The sequence below is a fragment of the Pristiophorus japonicus genome, chromosome 22 (genome assembly GCF_044704955.1).
Source record: "Pristiophorus japonicus isolate sPriJap1 chromosome 22, sPriJap1.hap1, whole genome shotgun sequence".
NCBI lineage: Eukaryota > Metazoa > Chordata > Chondrichthyes > Pristiophoridae > Pristiophorus > Pristiophorus japonicus.
This window is the reverse complement of record NC_091998.1, coordinates 23,371,283-23,394,421: the sequence shown is the minus strand read 5'-3', so window position 1 is coordinate 23,394,421 and position 23,139 is coordinate 23,371,283. Positions and strand designations below refer to the sequence as shown.

Below are 23,139 nucleotides of genomic sequence, written 5' to 3'. Positions count from 1 at the left end.
TTCACATTATAGCGTATTAGAGGTGGCTCGAAATCAGAAGCATAATGAAAACAGAAAATGGCGGAAATACTCAGCGGGTCAGGCAGCATCTGTGGAGAGAAACAGAGTTAACGTTTCAAGTCTATGACCCTTCGGCAGAACCCATTCCCCTCTCTCAGCTCCGAGTACCCTTCTTCCAGTTTTGATGCAAGGTCACAGTCCTGAAACGTTAACTCTGTTTCACTCTCCACAGATGCTGCCTGACCTGCTGAGTATTTCCGCCATTTTCTGTTTTTATTTCAGATTACCAACATCTGCAGTATCCCGCGTTTGTAGAAGATGCCGACATTATTTGGATGGGGCCTCCATTCACAGACACAAGCGCGACATTATTTCACCACAGCTGTTCAATGTGACACTTGCGTTTTTGGTACCGTGCGGGGTCTGAATCGCTGCCACACACCTCGGGTCAGCCACCACGGAGGCTCAGCATTTGCCTGAAATGCAATCCCCGGTGTGACGGCAGAAGGAAAACCTACCTCCACCTGTTGGTGGCACCGATGCACCCCGAGGTAGCCATGTCTGCAGTGAGATTGTCGCATGACTTGCTCAGGGCACCGATGGACACAGCGTCTACGTTGGGGTGACTGAGCATGGTCTCTGAGCGGGATATGTGACGCATCTTCTCGAAACGTCTGCGCTGAGCATATCGGGCGTCGTTTGGAAGTGTCGATGTAAAAACGTGTCCGTCTGTGGGAAAACAAGGGGGCATAAAATACAACAACAGCATAAAATGTTGAATTGACTTTGAGCTGAAAATAACAAAATTCCAAAACAATGAAACTAATTTTGAAGACCGGCCAACGACTTGCGCAAGTGATGGATGATAATTATGCGGTGCAATTTTGAACTAAAATCCCAGTCAGTCAGTACTTTTTAGCTTTTTTAAAAAAAACTGCACATGCTGGAAGTCTGAGGTAAATGCCAATGATCTGGCAAGAAACAAAAGAGAAAGTAAGAAAGACTTGCATTTATATAGCGCCTATCACGATCACCAACCAATGAAGTACTTCTGGAGTGCAGTCACTATTGTAATGTGGGAAACGGTAACAATGGAGAGGTGGCAATTGTTCTGATGAAGGGTTTGCCCTCAACAGGGTGAGATTTCCAGGCTGGACAGAAGTTCGGCAGGTAGCCCCTCCCCGAAAATGGTGGCGCGGGACTTACCGCCCCATTCCCACCAATGGTGTAGCCGACGCAACCACCCCAAGGGTCTACCACTGGAACACCCGCCGAGTCAGTCGCTAGGCCCTTTTTATACGTCAGTTGAGATCCTCAGACCTACGTAGGATCTAATGTTAGCTGTGACTCAGTGGGTAGCACCCTCACCTCTGAGTCATGAAGGTTGTGGGTTCAAGTCCCACTCCAGGGACTTGAGCACAAAATTCTAGGCTGACACTCCAATGCAGTGCTGAGGGAACGCTGCACTGTCTGAGGTGCCGTCTTTCAGATGAGATATTAAACCGAGGCCCCGTCTGCTCTCTCAGGTGGACGTGACAGATCCCAAGGCACTATGTCGAAGAAAAGCAGCGGAGTTATCCCTGGTGTCCTGGCCAATCAACATATAAAAAAACCCCAGATTATCTAGTCATTGGGCACAGGCAGCGGAAAGAGCGTGCGGCAAACCAGTCCCACCCACCCCTTCTCTCGACGACTGTTTGTCCCACCTGAGACTGGTTCTCGTATTGGACTGTACAGCCACCTCAGAACTCATGCTAAGAGGGGAAGCAAGTCTTCCTCGATTCCGAGGGACTGCCTATGATGATGTCTGTGGGAGCTTGCTGTGCGCAGATTAGCTGCCGCGTTTCCCACATTACAACAGTGACTACACTCCAAAAGTATGTCATTGTCTGTAAAGCGCTTTGAGACATCCGGTAGCCGTGAAAGGCGCTATATAAATGCAAGTCTTTCTTTCTCTGACCTCAACAACTGGGTGGATCGAGGGCTGTTCACACTCTGCTCAGCGTCACAACAGGATAAAGGTCGCAGGGCAACTAAGGGGACAACGAAATAAGTAACAAAGAGCGTTTGGCTACACCAGTCAGAAGCAGCAGAAAAAACAATTACTTAAAAAGGTTGAGATAAGAACTGCTGTTGAGAATCTGCTTCATCCCTGGTAAAAGCAAAGAATCATTTCTGACTGGTGCTTTCAGAGTAACGGAAAGCTGCTGGTCTGAGGCTCCGCCTCCTCCTTTAAAGCAGACCCGCGGGGTAGCCCTGCACTTACCGTTCGCAAAGGCGGCTTGGCTGAGCTGTCGGGAGTTCATCTGCATCTGGAACTTGTGCTGCGCTGAGCACAGCTCAATCAGATACTTGCAGGTCTTGCTGTTGTCCGTGAGAAAGATGTGTTTCTTGCCGTCCGAACTGCTTTGCACAGTGAACTTCTTTCTCTAAAGAGAAATACTAATCAGATCACATTATATCATTTAACACCAAGTCAACCAGTGGCGGGCCAACAGCTTCATTCCGAGCATTGACGTTTGGCGAGTATATACCCGTGTGTACTAGTATTACCTGTGTCCCATCACCTAATCGTCCATTTTGAACCATCATCATCATAGGCAGTTCCTCGGAATCGAGGAAGACTTGCTTCCATTCTAAAAATGAGTTCTTAGGTGACTGAACAGTCCAATACGGGAACCACAGCCGCTGTCACAGGTGGGACAGACAGTGGTTGAAGGAAAGGATGGGTGGGACAGGTTTGCCGCACGCTCCTTCCGCTGCCTGTGCTTGGTTTCTGCATGCTCTCGGCGATGAGACTCGAGGTGCTCAGCGCCCTCCCGGGTGTACTTCCTCCACTTAGGGCAGTCTGGGGCCAGGGACTCCCAGGTGCCGGTGGGAACGTTGCACTTTATCAAGGAGACTTTGAGGGTTTCCTTGAAACGTTTCCTCTGCCCACCTTGGGCTCACTTGCCGTGAAGGGGTTCCGAGTGAGCATTTGCTTTGGGAGTCTTGTGTCGGTCAAGCGGATAATGTGGCCCGCCCAACGGAGCTGGTCGAGTGTGGTCAGTGCTTCAATGCTGGGGATGTTGGCCTGGTCGAGGACACTAACATTGGTGCGTCTGTCCTCCCTGGGGATTTGCCGGATCTTGCGGAGACATCGTTGGTGGTATTTCTCCAGCGATTTGAGGTGCCTACTGTTCATGGTCCACACGGATGCTGGAGCCAAGAGGACGGGATGTGTGACCAAGGCCACTTTGATTGGCTGCCATACAATGCATCACACAGCATTGCACTGAAGGTTCACCATTCAATTTAACACCCTCCCCGCACACACACACACACACATACACACACACAAACCACTCCTAGCTGGGCACAATACCACTACAAAGGCCCTGGTGAAGTAGATTGACCAGAAAACTAACAGGTAGAAAGTTGTTTGTGCAGAAATTAATTCTTTAACTCTTCATGAATACCATTGTAGCACAGATCTACATGAAGAGTTTAGGTTATACTATTGAGACTAAGAAAATTGATTGATTGACACTTGCAATAATCATGGAATAGAATCATGGAACAGTACAGCGCAGAAGGACGCCATTCGGCCCATCGAGTCTGCGCTGGCTCTTTCGAAGAGTGATCCAGTTAGTCCCGCTCCCGCGCTTTTTCCCCATATTCCTGCAGTTTTTTCTCCTTCAAATATTTATCCAATTCCCTTTTGAAGGTTACAATTTCATCTGTATCCACCACCCTATCAGGCCGTGCATTCCAAATCCTAACCACTCGCTGCGTAAAAAAGATTTTCCTCGTGTTGCCTCTGGTTCTTTTGCCTATCCCCTTAAATCTGTGCCCTCTTTGTATCGACCCTTCAGCCATGGAAACAATTTCCTTTATGTACTCAATTTATGCTCACGCTGGGGCAAGAATACGTCACTTAAAATAAAAAATTAACATTTAAATATTTTTTTAAAAAATCAACTTTAATAGAATGAAGAGAAACGTGTGATAGTGCACAAAAAACAAGCTGTCAAATCAATGCATGGGTGGGTCAGGTTGGGCTTTAAAAAATAACCACTTAAATTAACCTTCAGCAGATAGAACAAAGTTAGCTCATTTAAGCTGGGGTGAAAGCTGAAGAACTATGTGTCCCTGGACTACAGAGGGTTAATGAAATCAGCAAGGTTTCTGATGGTGATCACTATTCCGTGATCCATACTGGAAAACGCTCGTGTGTGGGCAGTGGTTGAGGAGCTATCAACTGGGCCTGGGTACACAACTGAAGGTAAGAACATAAGAATTAGGAGCAGGAGTCGGCCATTCGGCCCCTCGAGCCTGCTCCGCCATTCAATAATATACCACTACAAAGGTCCTGGTGAAGTAGATTGATTTCTCTGTGTTTTCTTATAAGAACCAGAAAAGGAATAGGTAATGAAACTGTATACTGTGGCGCACGGGTTTTTAACCGGAACGACCTTTGACCTCAACTCCACTTCCCCACCTGATTCGCCTATCCCTCGAGAGTCCAAAAATCTTTCTACCTCAACCTTGGATATACTCAACGACTGAGCACTCACAACCCTCTGGGCAGAGAATTCTAAAGATTCACCACCCTTTGAGTGAAGAAACTCCTCCTCATCTCTGTCTTAAATGGCCGACCCCTTATCCTGAGACTGTGCCCCCTAATTCTAGACACTCCAGCCAGAGGGAAACATCCTCTCAGCATCTACCCTCAGAATCTCATATGTTTCAATGAGATCACCTCTCATTCGGCTAAACTCCAGAGAGTATAGTCCTGTTCCCCACAATCTCTTCTCACAGGACAACCATTTGGGAAAGGTGATGGCGCCAGCACCAGCTGACCCAACGCCCGCAGGAGAGGGAACCAAAACCCTGGGGACAATATCTAATGTTAGTTATTGTAGCGTGTGATGAGCACGAGGCGCCACTTACATTAAACGTGATCCTTTCGGTCTCGCGCCATTGGAAGCGTAAGCTGGCAATTCTGGTGTTGTTCTTCACCTCGTAAATGATGATCCCTTTGGCACAGATTCCGAGCGCGATCTCTCCCCCCGTTGCTTTCTTATCCCGCGCTGCCCGGTGGAACAGCACGCCGTACTCTGGAAGCTGCTGTGTTACCTGCAACAGGTTGGAGAAGCACGAATCAAGGTCATTGCACGCGAAAGGAGGAGAAAGAACCTGCATTTATATCATGCCTTCACATCCTCAGGACATCTGAAGCACCTAACAGTTGGTGAATTGTTTTTCAAATGCAGTCACAGTTGTTTTGTCATCAAATGCAGTAGCTATTTGTGCACAGCAAGAGTCCACAAACAGCACTGAGATGACTGACCTGTTAATCTAATTTTTGGTGGTGTTCATTGACCCTCCCTATCTCTGTAATCTCAAGCCCCACAATCCCCCCCAAGATGTCTGCGCTCTCTAATTCTGCCCTCTTGAGCATCACTGATGATGCCATTGGTGGCCCTGCCTTCTGTTGCCTAGGCCCCAAGCTCTGGAACTCCCTCCTTAAACCTCTCCACCTCTCTACCTCTCTTTCCTCCTTTAAGACGCTCCTTAAAACCTACCTCTTTGACCAAGCTTTGGGTCATCTGTTGTAATTTCTTCTTATGTGGCTCGGTGCCAAAGATATCTGTGACAGAGACTGTAGTTCCTGTATTGGATTGTACAGTCACCTGAGAAGTCACTTCAAGAGTGGAAGCAAGTCTTCCTCAATTTCGAGGGACTGCCTATGATGATGATATCTGTTTTGTAACTCTGCTGTGAAGCACCTTGAGACGTTTCACTACATTAAAGGCGCTATATAAATACAAGTTGTGTTGTTGGATGAATGTCGGCCAGGACACTGCCTGTTTTCCTCTTAAAAATGAGGCACGGCTGAAACAGATATTGGAAGTCCAAACAGATAACATTGACAAGGCTAGACCTTACTGAAACTGATGGTAGCAGAAAAATACCTAACACATTTAAACAGCGGCATTACCTGATTATTTTAATTGGGTTAACTCCTCCGTTAAGTAAAGAAAGACTTGCATTTATATAGCGTCCTTCACAACCACCAGACATCCCCAAAGCGCTTTACAGCCAATGAAGTACTTTTGGAGTGCAGTCACTGTTGTAATGTGGGAAACACGGCAGTCAATTTGCACACAGCAAGCTCCCACAAACAGCAATGTGATAATGACCAGATGATCTGTTTTTGTTATATTGATTGAGGAATAAATATTAACCAGATTCCTTCCCTGCTCTTCTTCTAAATAGTGCCATGGGATCTTTGACATCCACCTGAGACAGCAGCCGGGGCCTCAGCTTAACATCTTATCTGAAGAATGGCATCTCCGACAGTGCAGCACTCCCTCAGCACTGCACTGGAGTGTCAGCCTAGATTTTTGTGCTCAAGTCTTTGGAGTGGGACTTGAACCCACAAACCTTCTGACTGAGAGGAGAGTATGCTACCCATTGAGCCACAGCTGACATAAGCAGAGAGAAGAATGGTGTAAGAAGGCATTAAACATTCATCCAATATTGCTGCCCAAATAATTTTCTCACCAAAGGGTCTGAAGAAAAAGGGAAGGTGCTGTATGCACTGTACCTTCAGATACTCCATCTCAGCCTCTTCTTCAGACAAGTCAAAGTAACTGGAGTGAAGTCGAGGCAGCTCCTCCTTTATACAAGTCAAAGCCATCTTTTCCATCACACTGGGAGGAATGTAGTGTTCCACCCGATAGTAGTTCTTGCCGTGCACCTGTTCAAACACAACGCACTGACTGTTATCAGCCCCATGCAGATGTCTTCGCAAGATCCTACAAATCCCCTGGGAGGACAGACGCACCAACATTGGCGTCCTCGACTAGGCCAACATCCCCAGCATTGAAGCACTGACCACACTCGATCAGCTCCGCTGGGCAGGCCACATTGTCCGCATGCCCGACACGAGACTCCCAAAGCAAGCGCTCTACTCGGAACTCCTTTACGGCAAACGAGCCAAAGCTGGGCAGAGGAAACGTTACAAGGACATCCTCAAAGCCTTCATGATAAAGTGCAACATCCCCACCGACACCTAGAAGTCCCTGGCCAACGACTGCCCTTAGTGGAGGAAAGGCATCCGGGAGGGCACTGAGCACCTTGAGTCTCATCGCCGAGAGCATGCAGAAATCAAACGCAGGCAGCGGAAAGAGCGTGCAGCAAACCAGTCCCACCCACCCTTTCCCTCAACGACTATCTGTCCCACCTGTGACAGGGACTGTAGTTCTCGTATTGGACTGTTCAGCCACCTAAGAGTGGAAGCAAGTCTTCCTCAATTCTGAGGGACTGCCGATGAGGATGAGGTATTTCAGGCAAAGTTCAACCCCTTAAACACCACGGACTATCATTGCCACAAAGTGCCCCAAACTCCGGCTGCAATGGACCATTTCTCTGGAACTCCCGCTAAAGTTACGACAGGAGATTGGGACAAACCCCCGCAGAAATTATTGCCGTGCATCTTTCGGATTCTTTGACGCATTCTAAAAGTCAGAATATTGATTCAACATTGTGACCAAATAAATCCCTTCTCCCCACCTTCCATTCAAAGATATTTCTCCATAGTCTCGCTGTGAAATCCTGAGACTCGGATCCCTCCTTAGTTGGTTCCACTCCTAATCTGTGGACAATACGTGAAAGCAGGCTGTGACGCACCCCACGACCGCACAACCTGCTGGCACTTATTGTCTAGAGTCAAGCGCGTAAAGTGGATCGCTTTAGTAAAGTGTGAGAGGAACTGTGCCCCAATTTAATCACGGACTTTCGGGATATTTTCAGCACTCCATTTATTTTCATTAGATATAATAATGGGTATGTTGGCATAGTGGTTATGTTACTTGGCTAATAATCCAGACTCTTGAGAGATATGAGTTCAAATCTCACCATGACTGTTTGGGAATTTAAATTCAGTTAATTAAATAATCTGGAATTTTTTTTAAAAAGGCTAGTGTCGGTAATGGTAACCATGAGCTCGAATTTCCCCCAGCCCCTTTTTCTGGCGCCCTTACCCATGGTGCAGCGTTTTTGTCCGCCTCCAAGTATGCCAAAAATCTTTCTCCCGATTCTGGTCGCTCCCCAGCCTCTCCTCAGTGATGGCGTAGCGTGGCCCAGTGGATTGGGGCGGACCCAGGTCCCAGCTCTGAAAACAGTGCCGGGACCTCTGCGCATGCGCGCTAGAGTTTGCGCGCATGTGCAGTAGCTCCTGGCAGGCCAAATCTGTGAGTACGCGCTGTAGGCTGTGTGGGAGGGGCCCGAAGTACGCCGTCCCTAGCCCTGGCCGAATGGGCTCCCTCATCAGCGTTCCCTCAGGTAGGACTTCTATTTTTTATTTGTTATTTACTGATTGATTAATTGCTTATTACTTTGCTCTTGGTGCTTTAGGTGCAGGGTTCCTTCCATTTTTAATTTGTTAATTAATTGCTTATTACTTTTTGTGTTTTGTTTAGTGCCTGATGCTTTAAATATATTTATGCTTCTTTAATGTTGTTGTGAAGGTGTTTAGTGCTTTGCAAGGTCCTCTTCCCCCCTCCCCCCTATCTCTGGCTGTCTGCACTGGTGTCTTAAGTCACCAAAGGTTTTCCTGAACGTACAAGAATGCCCACTCACGCTGGCCTAAGTTAGTATGGAGCAACTTTTAGCTGGCTAAACTTGCTTAAATGGCCAAAACAGGTGTAAGTGGCTGGTAACGCCCCCTTTTGAAAAAAAACTAAACTAAAGAAAAACCTAACTAACTCACTTACACTGGCGCAAATTAAATGGGTAGAATTGCAACTAAAAAGATACTCCAGAAAAATCAAGTTGCTCCACAAAAAACAGAGCAACTCCTGGGAAACTTGGGCCCATAGAAACTACCGATTGTCATAAAAACCCATCGGGTTCACTAATGTCCTTTAGGGAAGGAAATCTCTGCCGTCCTTACCCGGTCTGGCCTATATGTGACTCGAGACCCACAGCAATGTGGTTGACTCTTAACTGCGCACTGCGGCTCAAGAAGGTGGCTCACCACCACCTTCTCAAGGGCGATTAGGGATGGGCAATAAATGCCGGCCTTGCCAGAGACGCCCACATTCCATGAACGAATAAAGAAAAATAAGAAAGTCTGCAAAGCCAATTAACGAAGCTATGCTGAGTACAATACAACTTGGAAACCTGAAGAACATACAACTAAGCAGCATTAAGAAAACATATGGCAGCCGAGCGCACTGATTAATGCAAACCATTCTGGGAAAAGACGGTAATATAATATGGTTATTGCTTTGGCTGTAATTACCTAATGGTTTCTACGTGCCGAAAAATAATGGTACTGAACTAGACCAGGTATAAGCAGACATCAAATAGGATAATCAAGGTTTACATGGATTTTTCTTCCCACAAACTTTTATTACTGCTAATAGGCCTGAAAATACAATAGTGCTTTATTGCTAATGGTATGGAGTGGCATGATGCCACGAGGTGGACAGTTTGCCATTGTAATTTCTCACTCCAGCAGGTTAAAAATCTTCTGTGAGTGACGCAGGAAGGGCAAGAAAATAAGAGGTTGTCACTCTTGGATAAGTGAGCTCACCGGGATGACTTTTCAGTGACCCTCACATCTAAGTGTATGAGGTAATCCATGTTTGAATTAAACAAGCACAGGCTGATTCCAAAAGCAGCCAAGCCATTGATCTTCTGGTTACCGGTGAATGTGAGTCACTCTGTGTAAACAAGTGCTGGAATAGTGTAAAAGTTCTGTCTCTTTTATAATCTGTCGGGTGATGGAAAGAAGGGTATCAGTGTTGCTGTACTCTTTACAATTAAATATCTTTTTTTAATTCATTCTCAGGATGTGGACGTTGCTGGCAAGTTCAGCATTTATTGCCCATCCCCTAACTGCCCTCGAGAAGGTGGTGGTGAGCCGTCTTCGTAAACCGCTGCAGTCCGTGTGGTGAAGGTGCTCCCACAGTGTTGTTGGGGAGTTACATGATCTTGACCCAGCGACGATGAAAGAACGGTGATATATTTCCTGTTATATATGCAGACTATAGATATACTCTCTGTGTAGTCACTGTATAGTTGCATAAGATGGAGATTGTTACCTGATGTACTATCAATAAGGTTTACACTGTGTATATACTACTCTGGCACCACTAGAGGGTGCAACTGGTGGAGACCGGCATTTCCTGCCCCTGTGGCAGGGGCTGTCCACCAGAGGGCACTGCGGTGGGAGACCTGAGGGTCACCTGCATAGGTGAACAGGGTCCAGTATAAAAGGCTGCCCACCATGCTTGTGCCTCACTCTGGAGTTACGAATAAAGGACCAAGGTCACTACAGTTTGAGTACAATACATTGCCTCGTGGAGTCATTCATAAGTGCATTACAGACATAACATTTCCAATTCAGGATGTTGTGTAACTTGGAGGGGATTGTGGAAGTGGTGGTGTTCCCAGGCACCTGCTGCCCTTGTCCTTCTAGGTGGTAGAGGTCACGGGTTTGGGAGGTGCTATCATAGAAGCCTTGGCGACTTGCTGCAGTGCATCCTGTGGATGGTACACACTGCAGCCAGAGGTGGAAGGAGTGGATGTTTAAGCTGGTGGATGGGCAATGCGACTCTTAATGTGGGTCATCTGTGGCCTGATTCCCCTTCACATAAGGCTTATAGCAGATCTGCTACTTAATATGCCACTCGGCCTATATTAAAGGCTTCACTTGCTGTAGGTTGTTGTTGTATTGGGACTGTACACTTTCTTTTCAATAGCCTAGAGCAAAAGCAGATAGTGAAATGTTACTATGGGGACTGAGCAAAGAATTACTAAAATGGGCCCTGTTAAAATACCAATATATCATAGAACTTTTGGTCTTGACATTTTCTTTATTCCAGGTGTTTGTAGTGACATGGTTGAATTCAGGAGCTCACAGCCAGACTGAGCTCAGATTAAACATGATTACTATTGTTACGTCGCTAGCCACGTACTCACTTCCGAAATGTAATCTCCGAACTCTGCCTGGAGAGCCAGTGAACCGAGCAGCAGGGCTGTCTCATCGCTGCAGTACAGCCGTTCCTCAAGGATGTCCTTCCTCAGTTGCAGATAATACTGATGCCTGGTGAGGCCGTGCCTGAAAGGCAAACGGATATCAATAAATATCAGTATCAATAAAATCCTGGCACTGTCTGTGCACTGCAGGTTCCTTAGAGCAAATGAGTTTGCGAATGGATTATTTCAATGCTAGACACCTGTCCAGATGTCAGCCTTGTCTCAATGCGAGCATTCTCGCCTCTGTGTCAGAAGGTTGTGGGTTCAAGTCCCATTCCAGGGACTTGAGCACAAAATCAGGACTGTCACTCCAGCACAGTACTGAGGGAATGCTGCACTGCCGGAGGTGCCGTATTTCAGATGAAACATGAGAGGGCCAATCTGCCCTCTCGGATGGAAGATCCCATGGCACTATTTCGAGGAAGACCAGGGGAGTTCTGCCGGGTGTCATGACCAATATTTATCCCTCAGCCAGCATCATTAAAACAGATAATCTGGTCACTTACCTCATCGCTGTTTTTGGGAGCTTGCTGTGCACTAACTGGCTGCCACATTTCCTACGTTACAACAGTGAACCCCACCTTAAAAAAAAGTACTTCTTTGGTTGAAAAGGACTTTGGGACATTCTGAGGTTGTGCTGGGCAGGCCGCATTGTTCGCATGAGACTCCCAAAGCAAGCGCTTTACTCGGAACTCGTCCACGGCAAACGAGCCAAAGGCGGGCAAAGGAAACGTTACAAGGACATCCTCAAAGCCTCCCTGATAAAGTACGACATCCCCACTGACACCTGGGAGTCCCTGGCCATAGACCGCCCTAAGTGGAGGAAGTGCATCCGGGAGGGCGCTGAGCTCCTTGAGTCTCATCCTCGAGAGCATGCAGAAATCAAGCGCAGGCAGTGGAAGGAGCGTGCGGCAAACCAGACTCCCTGCCCACCCCTTCCCTCAACGACTATCTGTCCCACCTGTGACAGAGACTATGGTTCTCGTATTGGACTGTACAACCACCTATGAACTCATGTTAAGAGTGGAAGCAAGTCTTCCTCGATCCCGAAGGACTGCCTATGATGATGATATATGCAATTTTTTGTTCTTTCTTTCTTGTTTACTGAGGTGGGGATGCCAGTTGTCCAAGAATGGTATGGATGCAGTGCAGGTCTTTATACAGCTGGAGGTATCCAATGTTATACTTGCGATCCAGAGTCAGCTATATCATGTCAGGAGGCTCCAACATGCCAAATTACAGCCTCAGCTGACCCTCCAGAGGGCAAGAATGTTCATTTTAAGCAAATGATTTATCGCTGAACCCTGTCGTTCTGGCTTGGTTCAAGCTTGATACGCCCTCAACCTCTGCCCACACTCAAGCATTTTCCCTGATGGATCGCTGGATAGGGATCACGAGCAGGAACCCTGGCTGATTTTATTAACCCTCTGTAGTCCAGGGATAAAGAGGACTTCAACTGTCACCCCAGCTGAAATTAGCTCATTTTGTTCTATTTGTTGAAGGTTAATTTAAGTGAGCACTTTTCAAAAGCCCCCCACCCATGTATTGATAGGAGAGCTTGTTCTGTGAGAATGATCGCCCATTACAAGGCAACTAGCAAACACTAAACCTTCTCTCAGATGCACCAGTGCTAGTACTATAAAGAAAGAAAGACTTGGATTTATATAGCACCTTCCACGACCACCGTACGTCTCAAAGACTTTACGGCCAATGAAGTACTTTTGGCGCGTAGTCACAGTTATAACGTAGGAAACGCGGCAGCTAATTTGCGCACAGCAAGCTCCCACAAACAGCAATGTGATAATGGCCAGATAATCTGTTTTTAGTTATGTTGATTAAGGGATAAATATTGGCTCCAAGGACAATAACTCCCCTGCTCTTCTTCGAAATAATGCCGTGGGATCTTTTACGTCCACCTGAGAGGGCAGTCGGGGCCTCGGTTTAACGTCTCATTCAAAAGACGGCACCTCCGACAGTGCAGCACACCCTCAGCACTGAGTTGGAGTGTCAGCCTAGATTATTTTGTGCTCAAGTCCCTGCAATGGGACTATCCCAAGCAGACCTCATTGCACTAGCTTTTAGTCAGTGTGGTTACTTCCAATCAGAGGCAGAGGGAAGGTTGTGCTAGCATTTTGCTTTTGTGCCATTGGCCGTTTAACTGGAGCTTGCTTACAGTCTGCTTGTTGCTAAAGTTTACTTTTGAAACACCAGCCTTCCAGCAGAGTGCCTTTCATTACAATCGATTGCAAAGGGCTAACTGTTCTGTCAGCACTTAACAATCAGTAAAAGAAAACACAGCCATGGCGGGGCGCGAATAAGCAGCAAGCTGTGTGGTGGTTGAATGGGAACGCAGTCCTCAGTTATCTTTCAGGCGAGACGTTAAACCGAGGCCCCATCTGCCTGTTCAGGTGGACGTAGAAGAACCCATGGCTCTATTTTAAGAAGAGCAGTGGAATTCTCCCAGAGTTCTGGCCAATATTTATCCCTCGACCAACACCATTAAAACAGATTAAATGGTCATTTCTCTCACTGGGGACGATGCTGTGTGTCCCCTTGCTTACCTACAAAACAACAATGACTACACTTTAAAAAAAATGATCACTTGCATTTACAGAGTGCCTTTGATGTAACAAAAAAATGACCAAAGCACTGTACAGAGCTGTAATGAAAAGAAAGACTTACATTTATTTAGTGCCTTTCACATCCTCAGGACATCCCAAAGCGCTTTACAGCCAATTAAATACTTTCAAAGTGTAATGTGGGAAATGCGTCAGCCAATTTATGCACAGCAAGCTCCCACAAAAAGCAATGTGATTGTGATCAGATCATTTGCTTTCTCGTGATGTTGGTTGAGGGATAAACAAACCAAATTAGGAGATATAATGAAGGGTAACCAGAAGGTTGGTTTAAGAGGCGGCTTTTACAGAAATAGGAAATGGCGAGGTCACAGAGAGATTTGAACAGAAAGATGAGAATTTTAAACTCGAGACAATGCTAAACCAGTAGCCAATGTAGATCAGCGCGAACAGGGTGACACAGGCATGAATGAGGGTTTCAACGGCAGATCAGGTGAAGCAGGGATGGATGCCGGCAATGTAACAGAACTGATATTAGGTGGTCTTTGTGCTCGAGGAGATATTGGGTCAGAAACTCAATCCAAAGTTGATCAGAATGCCAGGGTTGCAAATCATCTGGTTCAGCCTGAGACGGTAGCAAGGGAAAGGGATGGAGTTAAATGTGAGTGTATGGGGTTTGTGGCAGGGGCCGAAGACAATGGCTTTAGTCTCCCCAATGTTTAGCTGGAGGAAATTATAATTCATCCAATACTGGAGGCCGGACAAGCAGTCTGGCAGTATTTAGTAATTTAATAAATAATTCATTGAGCACCTTTGGATGTGCTCGGGATGTGTCAGGTGGTATATGAATGCAAGTTATTCATTTACAGCATGTGAGTGGGTTGTGTATTCTAGATTGACACTCCAGTGCTGAGGGAGTGCTGCATTGTCAGAGGTGCCATTTTTCGGATGAGACGTTAAACCGAGGGCCTGTCTGCTCTCTCAAATGGACGTAAAAGATCCCATGGCACCGTTTCGAAGAAGAGCAGGGGAGTTATCCCCGGTGTCCTGACCAATATTTATCCCTCAAGCAACGTAACAACAGATTAACTGATCATTATCACTTTGCTGTTTGTGGGAGCTTGCTTGTGCGCAAATTGGCTGCCGTGTTTCCCACATTACAACAGTGACTACACTCCAAAGAGTACTTAATTGGCTGTAAAGCGCTTTGAGACATCCGGTGGTCATAAAAGGTGCTATATAAACCCAAGTCTTTCTTTCTTTGCCAACTCGATGCTTTGCATCTGTTTTGCATCGCTGTCAGGTATAGTGAAAAGCCAGTTTAAAAGGGGGGGCAGCTGAGATTCCAAACCCATGTGACATTTCAGTTTGACTTCTCTAATATTAGACTTCCACTGCACTTTGCAGTCATAGTCCTGACGAGTGAACAATAGAACATCTTGTTTTGGAAATTAATAGAAAGCTGGATAAATACAGACTCACTGGACCTGTCAGATGTGGTTGAGCGACCAAAAAATATTCAGGAAATAGTTCTTCATATCATATTCCCTTGGCAGTGGTGCAATGGATTGGATTATACATCATGGGACTGCGAGAAAACTCTTAATTTTCCCACATTCCTTTGGGACTAGTATTGCTTCTAATCTGTCCTCCCCAAATCATCGTTTATATTTCATCCAATTAATTTCATAGGCTGAACTAGAATTCCATCAAATATACTTATTTACAGGGTTTCCTGTTGTTTAATGGAAAGGAGAAGTTATTTCTTTCCAAACTATTGCCCCGGAGACTTGGGATGGGTGCAATATATATCAATCTGCGGGCACTAATGTCAACAGGAGTTGGCTGCAGTTTCGGCGAAGTGAAAATACAATGGAAGAGCGTGTCGGTACTGAACAGCTACGTGTGCTTATTTTGTTGTCAGCTCCCATTGAAAGGCGCACAGGCCAGGAGTGGACATTACACTGGTACTGATCAACAGCTTAAAGCAGGGAAATCCAAGCTTCAGCTTCATATACTCATAGTGTCAGCTGTGGCTCAGTGGGCAGCACCTTTGCCTCTGAGTCAGAAGGTCATGGGTACAAGACCCACTCCTGGGACACGCGCACAAAAATTTAGGCTCACGCTCCAGTGCAGTGCCGAGGGAGTGCTGTACTGTCGGAGAAGCCGTCATTCGGATGAGACGTTAAACCGAGGCCCCGTCTGCCCTCTCAGGTGGACATAAAAGATCCCACGGCACTATTTCGAAGACGAGCAGGGGAGTTATCCCCGGTGTCCTGGCCAATATTTATCCCTCAATCAACAAAACAAAAGCAGATGACCTGGTCATTATCACATTGCTGTTTGTGCGAACTTGCTGTGAGAAAATTAGCTGCTGTGTTTCCCATATTACAACAATGACTACACTCCAAAAGTACTTCATTGGCTGTAAAGCGCTTTGAGGTCATAAACGTCGCTATATAAATGCAAGTCTTTCTATGGGGTGTACCATGGACCCTCAGTGGGGCCCACATATCAATCTTAAATTCATGTTCCCATCCAGCTCAAGTTACAAGCATTAGGGGGTATTATTTAGGATTTATCGACCAATTGGGCACAATGCTGAGAACGAGCCTTTCCAAATCTCCAGACGCACACAACTCAAACAGGACAAAACAGGTGAATAAAAGTCTAAATGCAAATCAAGCTCCCTGCACTGGATGGCCAGGGATCACAGGCCACAGCTGGGCCATGGGCTGCCCATTGGACATCATAGAAACATAGAAACATAGAAAATAGGTGCAGGAGTAGGCCATTCGGCCCTTCTATCCTGCACTGCCATTCAATGAGTTCATGGCTGAACATGCAACTTCAGTACCCCCTTCCTGCTTTCACGCCATATCCCTTGATCCCCCTAGTAGTAAGGACTTCATCTAACTCCCTTTTGAATATATTTAGTCAATTGGCCTCAACAACTTTCTGTGGTAGAGAATTCCACAGGTTCACCACTCTCTGGGTGAAGAAGTTTCTCCTCATCTCGGTCCTAAACGGCTTACCCCTTATCCTTAGACTGTGACACCTGGTTCTGGACTTCCCCAACATTGGGAACATTCTTCCTGCATCTAACCTGTCTAAACCCATCAGAATTTTAAACGTTTCTATGAGGTCTCCTCTCATTCTTCTGAACTCCAGTGAATACAAGCCCAGTTGATCCAGTCTTTCTTGATAGGTCAGTCCCGCCATCCCGGGAATCAGTCTGGTGAACCTTCGCTGCACTCCCTCAATAGCAAGAATGTCCTTCCTCAAGTTAGGAGACCAAAACTGTACACAATACTCCAGTGTGTGGCTTCACCAAGGCCCTGTACAACTGTAGCAACACCTCCCTGCCCCTGTACTCAAATCCCCTCGCTATGAAGGCCAACATGCCATTTGCTTTCTTAACCGCCTGCTGTACCTGCATGCCAACCTTCAATGACTGATGTACCATGACACCCAGGTCTCGTTGCACCTCTCCTTTTCCTAATCTGTCACCATTCAGATAATAGTCTGTCTCTCTGTTTTTACCACCAAAGTGGATAACCTCACATTTATCCACATTATACTTCATCTGCCATGCATTTGCCCACTCACCTAACCTATCCAAGTCACTCTGCAGCCTCATAGCATTCTCCTCGCAGCTCACACTGCCACCCAACTTAGTGTCATCCGCAAATTTGGAGATACTACATTTAATCCCCTCGTCTAAATCATTAATGTACAGTGTAAACAGCTGGGGCCCCAGCACAGAACCTTGCGGTATCCCACTAGTCACTGCCTGCCATTCTGAAAAGTCCCCATTTACTCTTACTCTTTTCTTCCTGTCTGACAACCAGTTCTCAATCCATGTCAGCACACTACCCCCAATCCCATGTGCTTTAACTTTGCACATTAATCTCTTGTGTGGGACCTTGTCGAAAGCCTTCTGAAAGTCCAAATATACCACATCAACTGGTTCTCCCTTGTCCACTCTACTGGAAACATCCTCAAAAAATTCCAGAAGATTTGTCAAGCATGATTTCCCTTTCACAAATCCATGCTGACTTGGACCTATCATGTCACCTCTTTCCAAATGCGCTGCTATGACATCCTTAATAATTGATTCCATCATTTTACCCACTACTGAGGTCAGGCTGTCCGGTCTATAATTCCCTGTTTTCTCTCTCCCTCCTTTTTTAAAAAGTGGGGTTACATTGCATTAAGGATCTCATGAGCTATTTGTCTTTCACACAAGTCTAAGAACATCAACATGCTCAATACAGACTCTGTAGGCAGGTGTCTGGACATATTGGGGATAATTGTAACACCTCAGGACTGGCGGGAGAGGAGCTGGTGCAGGGGGATAAAAATTCAATAATCGGAGAACTGACCCCAGCCCATCTCCAACATGTCCATTTCAGGAGACTACTATCAGCAAGGGCAGACATCGACGACGAGGTCCAACACCGCCTCCAGTGCGCCAGCGCAGCCTTCGGTCGTCTGAGGAAGAGAGTGTTTGAAGACCGGGACCTCAAATCTGGCACCAAGCTTATGGTCGACAGGGCAGTCGTGATACCCGCCCTCCTGTATGGCTCAGAGACGTGGACCATATACAGCAGACATCTCAAAGCGCTGGAAGAGTACCACCAGCACTGCCTCCGCAAGATCCTGCAAATCCACTGGGAGGATAGGCGCACCACGTCAGTGTTCTCGCTCAGGCCAACATCCCCAGCATCGAAGCACTGACCACACTCGACCAGCTCCGTTGGGCGGGCCACACTGTCCACATGCCCAACACGAGACTCCCTAAGCAAACGCTCTACTCGGAACTCCAACACGGCAAGCGAGCCCCAGGTGGGCAGAAGAAACATTTCAAGGACGCCCTCAAAGCCTCCTTGATGGGTCTCCCCGGGACTTCCCATCACCCCCACCCCCCACCACACCCCCTACACAACTCTTCATCTGACCCTCTCAGCACAACCTCCTATTCCATTCTCGCTCATGTGTTTCAACCATCTTCCCCTTAAACACATGTGTGATCACACAGAATGAGCACACAGATGGAAATAACTGCACAACGCCCCCTCCCCCCGCTATATGAAATCAGTATATAATACCAATTACAGACACAAGGGAACAATTTCATGAGTGTAATCTAATCTTGGGTGGGAGACAGTTGGATAGAGTCATCATCAACTACTTAGGCTTCAAAACTTTTAAGTCTCAATCTTCTAATTTAATTATGTCATCAGTAGCCCCTCCCCAAGGTGACTCAGGCACGGTTGGGCTCAATTTCTGTGGCGAGCAGCTGGTCAGAGGTTTAAATGCAGGTGATACAATTGCAGGAATGCCCTGGAGTTTTGTCAGATTCTCCTTGAGAATCAGGCAGAACTTTCAACACAGCTTCATCCTCTCGGTGGTGCTTCTTTAAGTCAAACATGTAGGGTTAATTTTACAAAATCATGGGCCAGGTAAAGTTTCTTGCCCCTGAGCCGTGCGTTTACAACAACAACAACAACAACAACAACAACAACTTGTATTTATATAGTGCCTTTAACATAGTAAAACGTCCCAAGGCGCTTCGCAGGAGTGTTTTAAGTCAAAACAAATACATTTGACACTGAGCCAAGTAAGAAGCAATTACGGCAGGTGACCAAAAGCTTGGTCAAAGAAGTAGGTTTTAAGGAGTGTCTTAAAGGAGGAAAGAGAGGTAGAGAGGCGGAGAGGTTTAGGCAGGGAGTTCCAGAGCTTGGGGCCTAGGCAGCTGAACCAATGGTTGAGTGATTATAATCAGGGATGCTCAACAGGGCAGAATTAGAGGAGCGCAGACATCTCAGAGGGTTGTGGGGCTGGAGGAGATTACAGAGATAGGGAGGGGCGAGGCCATGGAGGGATTTGAAAATAAGGATGAGAATTTTGAAATCGAGGCATTGCTTAACCGGGAGCCAATGTAGGTCAGCGAGCACAGGGGTGATGGGTGAGTGGGACTTGGTGCGAGTTAGGACACGGGCAGCTGAGTTTTGGATCACCTCTATAGTTTACGTAGGGTATAATGTGGGAGGCCAGCCAGGAGTGCGTTGGAGTAGTCAAGTCTAGAGGTAGCAAAGGCATGGATGAGGGTTTCAGCAGCAGATGAGCTGAGGCAAGGGCAGAGACGGGCGATGTTACGGAGGTGGAATCAGGCGGTCTTAGTTGTGCTGCGTAAGGTTAATTTTATAAAATCACAGCCCGGGCAGTTTCTTGCCCTTCAGTCGTGTATTTAGGGAATTTAGGCGATTGTGTTAAAATGGACAGAACATCAGTGGCACATGGCATCGCCAACAGCACAATTTTGTACATTACAACAGTGACTACACTTCAAAAAATACTTCATTGGCTGTAAAGCGCTTTGGGACGTCTGGTGGTCGTGGAAGGCGCTATATAAATGCAAGTCTTCCTTTCTCTCGCTTTCTTTTTTTCTTATGTTTGTGGTCCGAGCAAGGGACAAGCTTCATGGGTCAAGAAGACTAAGAAGATCCTCGGTACTGAGTGAAATGCATTCTGATTTCTGGAGATATTGCCCGGGGTTTACAGTGGGTGAGAAATCACGAACGCAACGGCAGAAAAGCCCAGCCATTTTGTTGCCTCTGGTGAATGAAAGTTCATTTGCTACTTACTGAATCAAACTGAAGTTCTCCACAAAGAACTTTATTCTTAGGAACAGTGTGAAATTGACAATCGCATGTTTCCTTTTGGGCTGGTCCTTCCATCCACTTGGTGCCACCTTGTACAGCTTGGTAGCATGGTCAAGGAAAAAAAATTCCTTCTCTGTAACATAAAGAGAAGGGACAATGTCGCACAGATTATTACCAAACTGAGTGTCAATAAAAAGAAAGCTGTATTAATTGACAGGAGCGATCTTTAGTAAAATCCAGATCACATATAAGAACATAAGAAATAGGAGCAGGAGTAGGCCATTTGGTCCCTCGAGCCTGCTCCGCCATTCAATAAGATCATGGCTGATCTGATCCTGTCCTCAACTCCACTTCCCTGCCCATTCCCCATAACCCTTGACTCCCTTATCGTTCAAAAATCTGTCTATCTCCACCTTAAATATATTCAAAGACCCGGCCTCCACCGCTCTCAGGGGTAGAGAATTCCAAAGATTCACGACTCTCTGAGACAAGAAATTCCTCCTCATTTCCATTTTAAATAATAATTATAATTCTTGGGCACAATACTAACGTGCACCAGGGTTTACGTTGTAGAGATACACGGGTAGATAGCATAAGAGAGAGAGAGTAAGCGAGATAAGAGAGAAGGAGAGATCAGATCGATGGAGCGAATGAGAGCAATGGAATGACTGAGAGCAATCAGATAGAATTAGCAAGAGAGATAGAAAGATAGTGTAAGAAATTGTGAAATGGAAGAAATAACTTGAGGCCAAAAAGTCTCTTCAGACTGGTGTTAGAGTTGAAGATTCATTCCATGGTACAATAGCTATAGCAGCTTGAACAGCTGAACATCAGTAACGGATAACAGGCGGCTCCAAAACATCTGAAGGCCAAGAATGGCCTGTCTGACTCCAACCGTGGGAGGATGTGAAGAGGAGGGTTTCACCCAAGAGTTGAGACAAAGAACCCGACATATCATAGGTTAAATGGTCCTATCCATATCCTACACCAGGTCCACCCTCAAAAGAAGAATAAAAGGGATGTCTAAAGTGCTTTTCAGGGCAGACGGTGAAGAGAAGAAGTTTTCGTGCCATCAGCCCTGTCTGTCTGATCGGGTCTAGTACCAGCTACTTGTCACGGTCGTATGTCTACTATGTCAATCCTGATTGTGTGTTGTGTTTGACTGTACTGGTGCGACGTCCAAAATCTGGAGTTCCAGAATCCGGAATGTTCTGGAATCCAGACACCGGGTCAATCCATGGCGGAGTCGCCGGAAAACGGAATCCGGATTCTCCTGCCTCGGCCGCCCGACCTCCCTCAGCCTCCTCCCCACGGCCTCTACTTTAACCGGCTTTGCAGGTTTTACTGCAGGCGGCGGGGGATCCCTAACGGCTGCAAAAAGAAGGCCTGAGCCTCGGGGAGCAATCCTTGCGGGCCGGGAGAAGCAGGAGAGATTCCTCCTGACTCCTCATTATTAGATTGGCCCTCCGCGGGGATGGTAATTTCAGCCCCGGGATCAGGGATCAACACTCCTTCACCCTGGGGACAGGGCCTTTAAACCCACCCCCCACGGAGGATCAGAACACCACCCTCACCCCCCCGCCCCTCCGCCAGGCCACCTAAAAATAGCTGCTGCCACCTTCTCCGAGTTCCCCACACGACCGGAGGCCAGTCTACCAATCACCCCTGGCAGAGTTCAAACTCCACAGCATGCCTGGGAACCCCCCCGACCTCCCTGGTTTCCCCGCTGTCTCGGGAGTCCCCGCCCACACCATGCAGGTGTGACCCGACACAATTCAGCCCTGCAGTGCAGAGTGAAGAATGAGGACCTGAGTCAAGTACCGGTTGAACAGGACACCAACAGGAGTCACTGTCTTCAGGAAACAAGGAGAGAGGACTGAGAAGGAAGGCAAGAGGAATGAAGCGTTGGTGTATGTATGCCCTCCAGTGAACCTCATTTTACAATGACATTGGACATCTGTTCCTCAATACAAACATGTGTGTAAATGAACACTGCAAAACGACTTTTGCTACCTTTGGAGTTTGATGATCTTCACCCTAGTTCCGACAATTCATGACTGACCCCCAAAAAAGGCCTGCACTTCTAATTAGCATAAAACAATAGAGGGAAGCTTTCTACCATACCATCTGGAGAGCATGGTCGCCCATCTGTGCGATCGCACTTTCCACCAGATGTCCCCTGCCAGCCATGAAATTTAATTTTCTTATTGGCCTTGTGCCAGAGCTTTAGATCGGCACAAAACCGTCGTCAAGGAGTGCAACAAGAACCCTGCTTGAGAAAAGGTCTCTGGTAAGATGCTTCAGCTTTTCAAATTACTTTATGTCACATTTGTGCTCTCGGAACAGTGAAGATATTCAGCTTACTTATCTCAGCGTTATTAGCTTAGGGCTGTTGGGCCTACCTTCCCATCAGCCTCCCACTGCTGCCAGAGGCCTCACTATCTGCCTCGTCACAGTGACAGTTGGATGTTGCACTTTGTTAAACCTTCATTTACTTCGACAAATTGGATCATGTTTTTGCATACACTAAAACTCCATAATTTCACCCCCACACCGTTTACAAAACACATGTTTTGGCTTGACTTTAATTGAAAAAATAATTCAGGAAGAGTACAGCTCCCAAATGATTACAAGTGAATAATCTGTCATAATGCTCGGTGATTTGTGGCTTATAGCTTTTGATGGAAAAACAGCCAAAATTCATAAGGCCTTATTAATAATACTGACTGCTCCGTGTTCCATCTCTCTATTTTTATTTATTTATTCGTTCACAGGTGTAATGTATGCACCTGTGAGTATGCTCACAGGTTTGTAGAGCAGTTGGCCGTCGGGCCGTAATAGCTCAGTTGGGAGAGTGTTAG

The 23,139-nt window shown here is 46.6% G+C and overlaps 1 protein-coding gene across 1 annotated transcript in view; it reads right to left on the bottom strand.

The window, feature by feature from the left end:
- Nucleotides 1-23,139, bottom strand: part of ptpn20 (protein tyrosine phosphatase non-receptor type 20) — a 473,076-nt gene that overhangs the window by 254,881 nt on the left and 195,056 nt on the right. The window contains exons 13-18 of the mRNA XM_070865389.1: nucleotides 20,261-20,411; nucleotides 10,978-11,116; nucleotides 6,593-6,745; nucleotides 4,933-5,118; nucleotides 2,267-2,429; nucleotides 519-729 (exon numbers count right to left, since the gene is read on the bottom strand). Of these exons, the coding sequence (XP_070721490.1) occupies nucleotides 519-729; nucleotides 2,267-2,429; nucleotides 4,933-5,118; nucleotides 6,593-6,745; nucleotides 10,978-11,116; nucleotides 20,261-20,411 (1,003 nt within the window). The remainder of the gene's footprint in view (nucleotides 1-518; nucleotides 730-2,266; nucleotides 2,430-4,932; nucleotides 5,119-6,592; nucleotides 6,746-10,977; nucleotides 11,117-20,260; nucleotides 20,412-23,139) is intronic.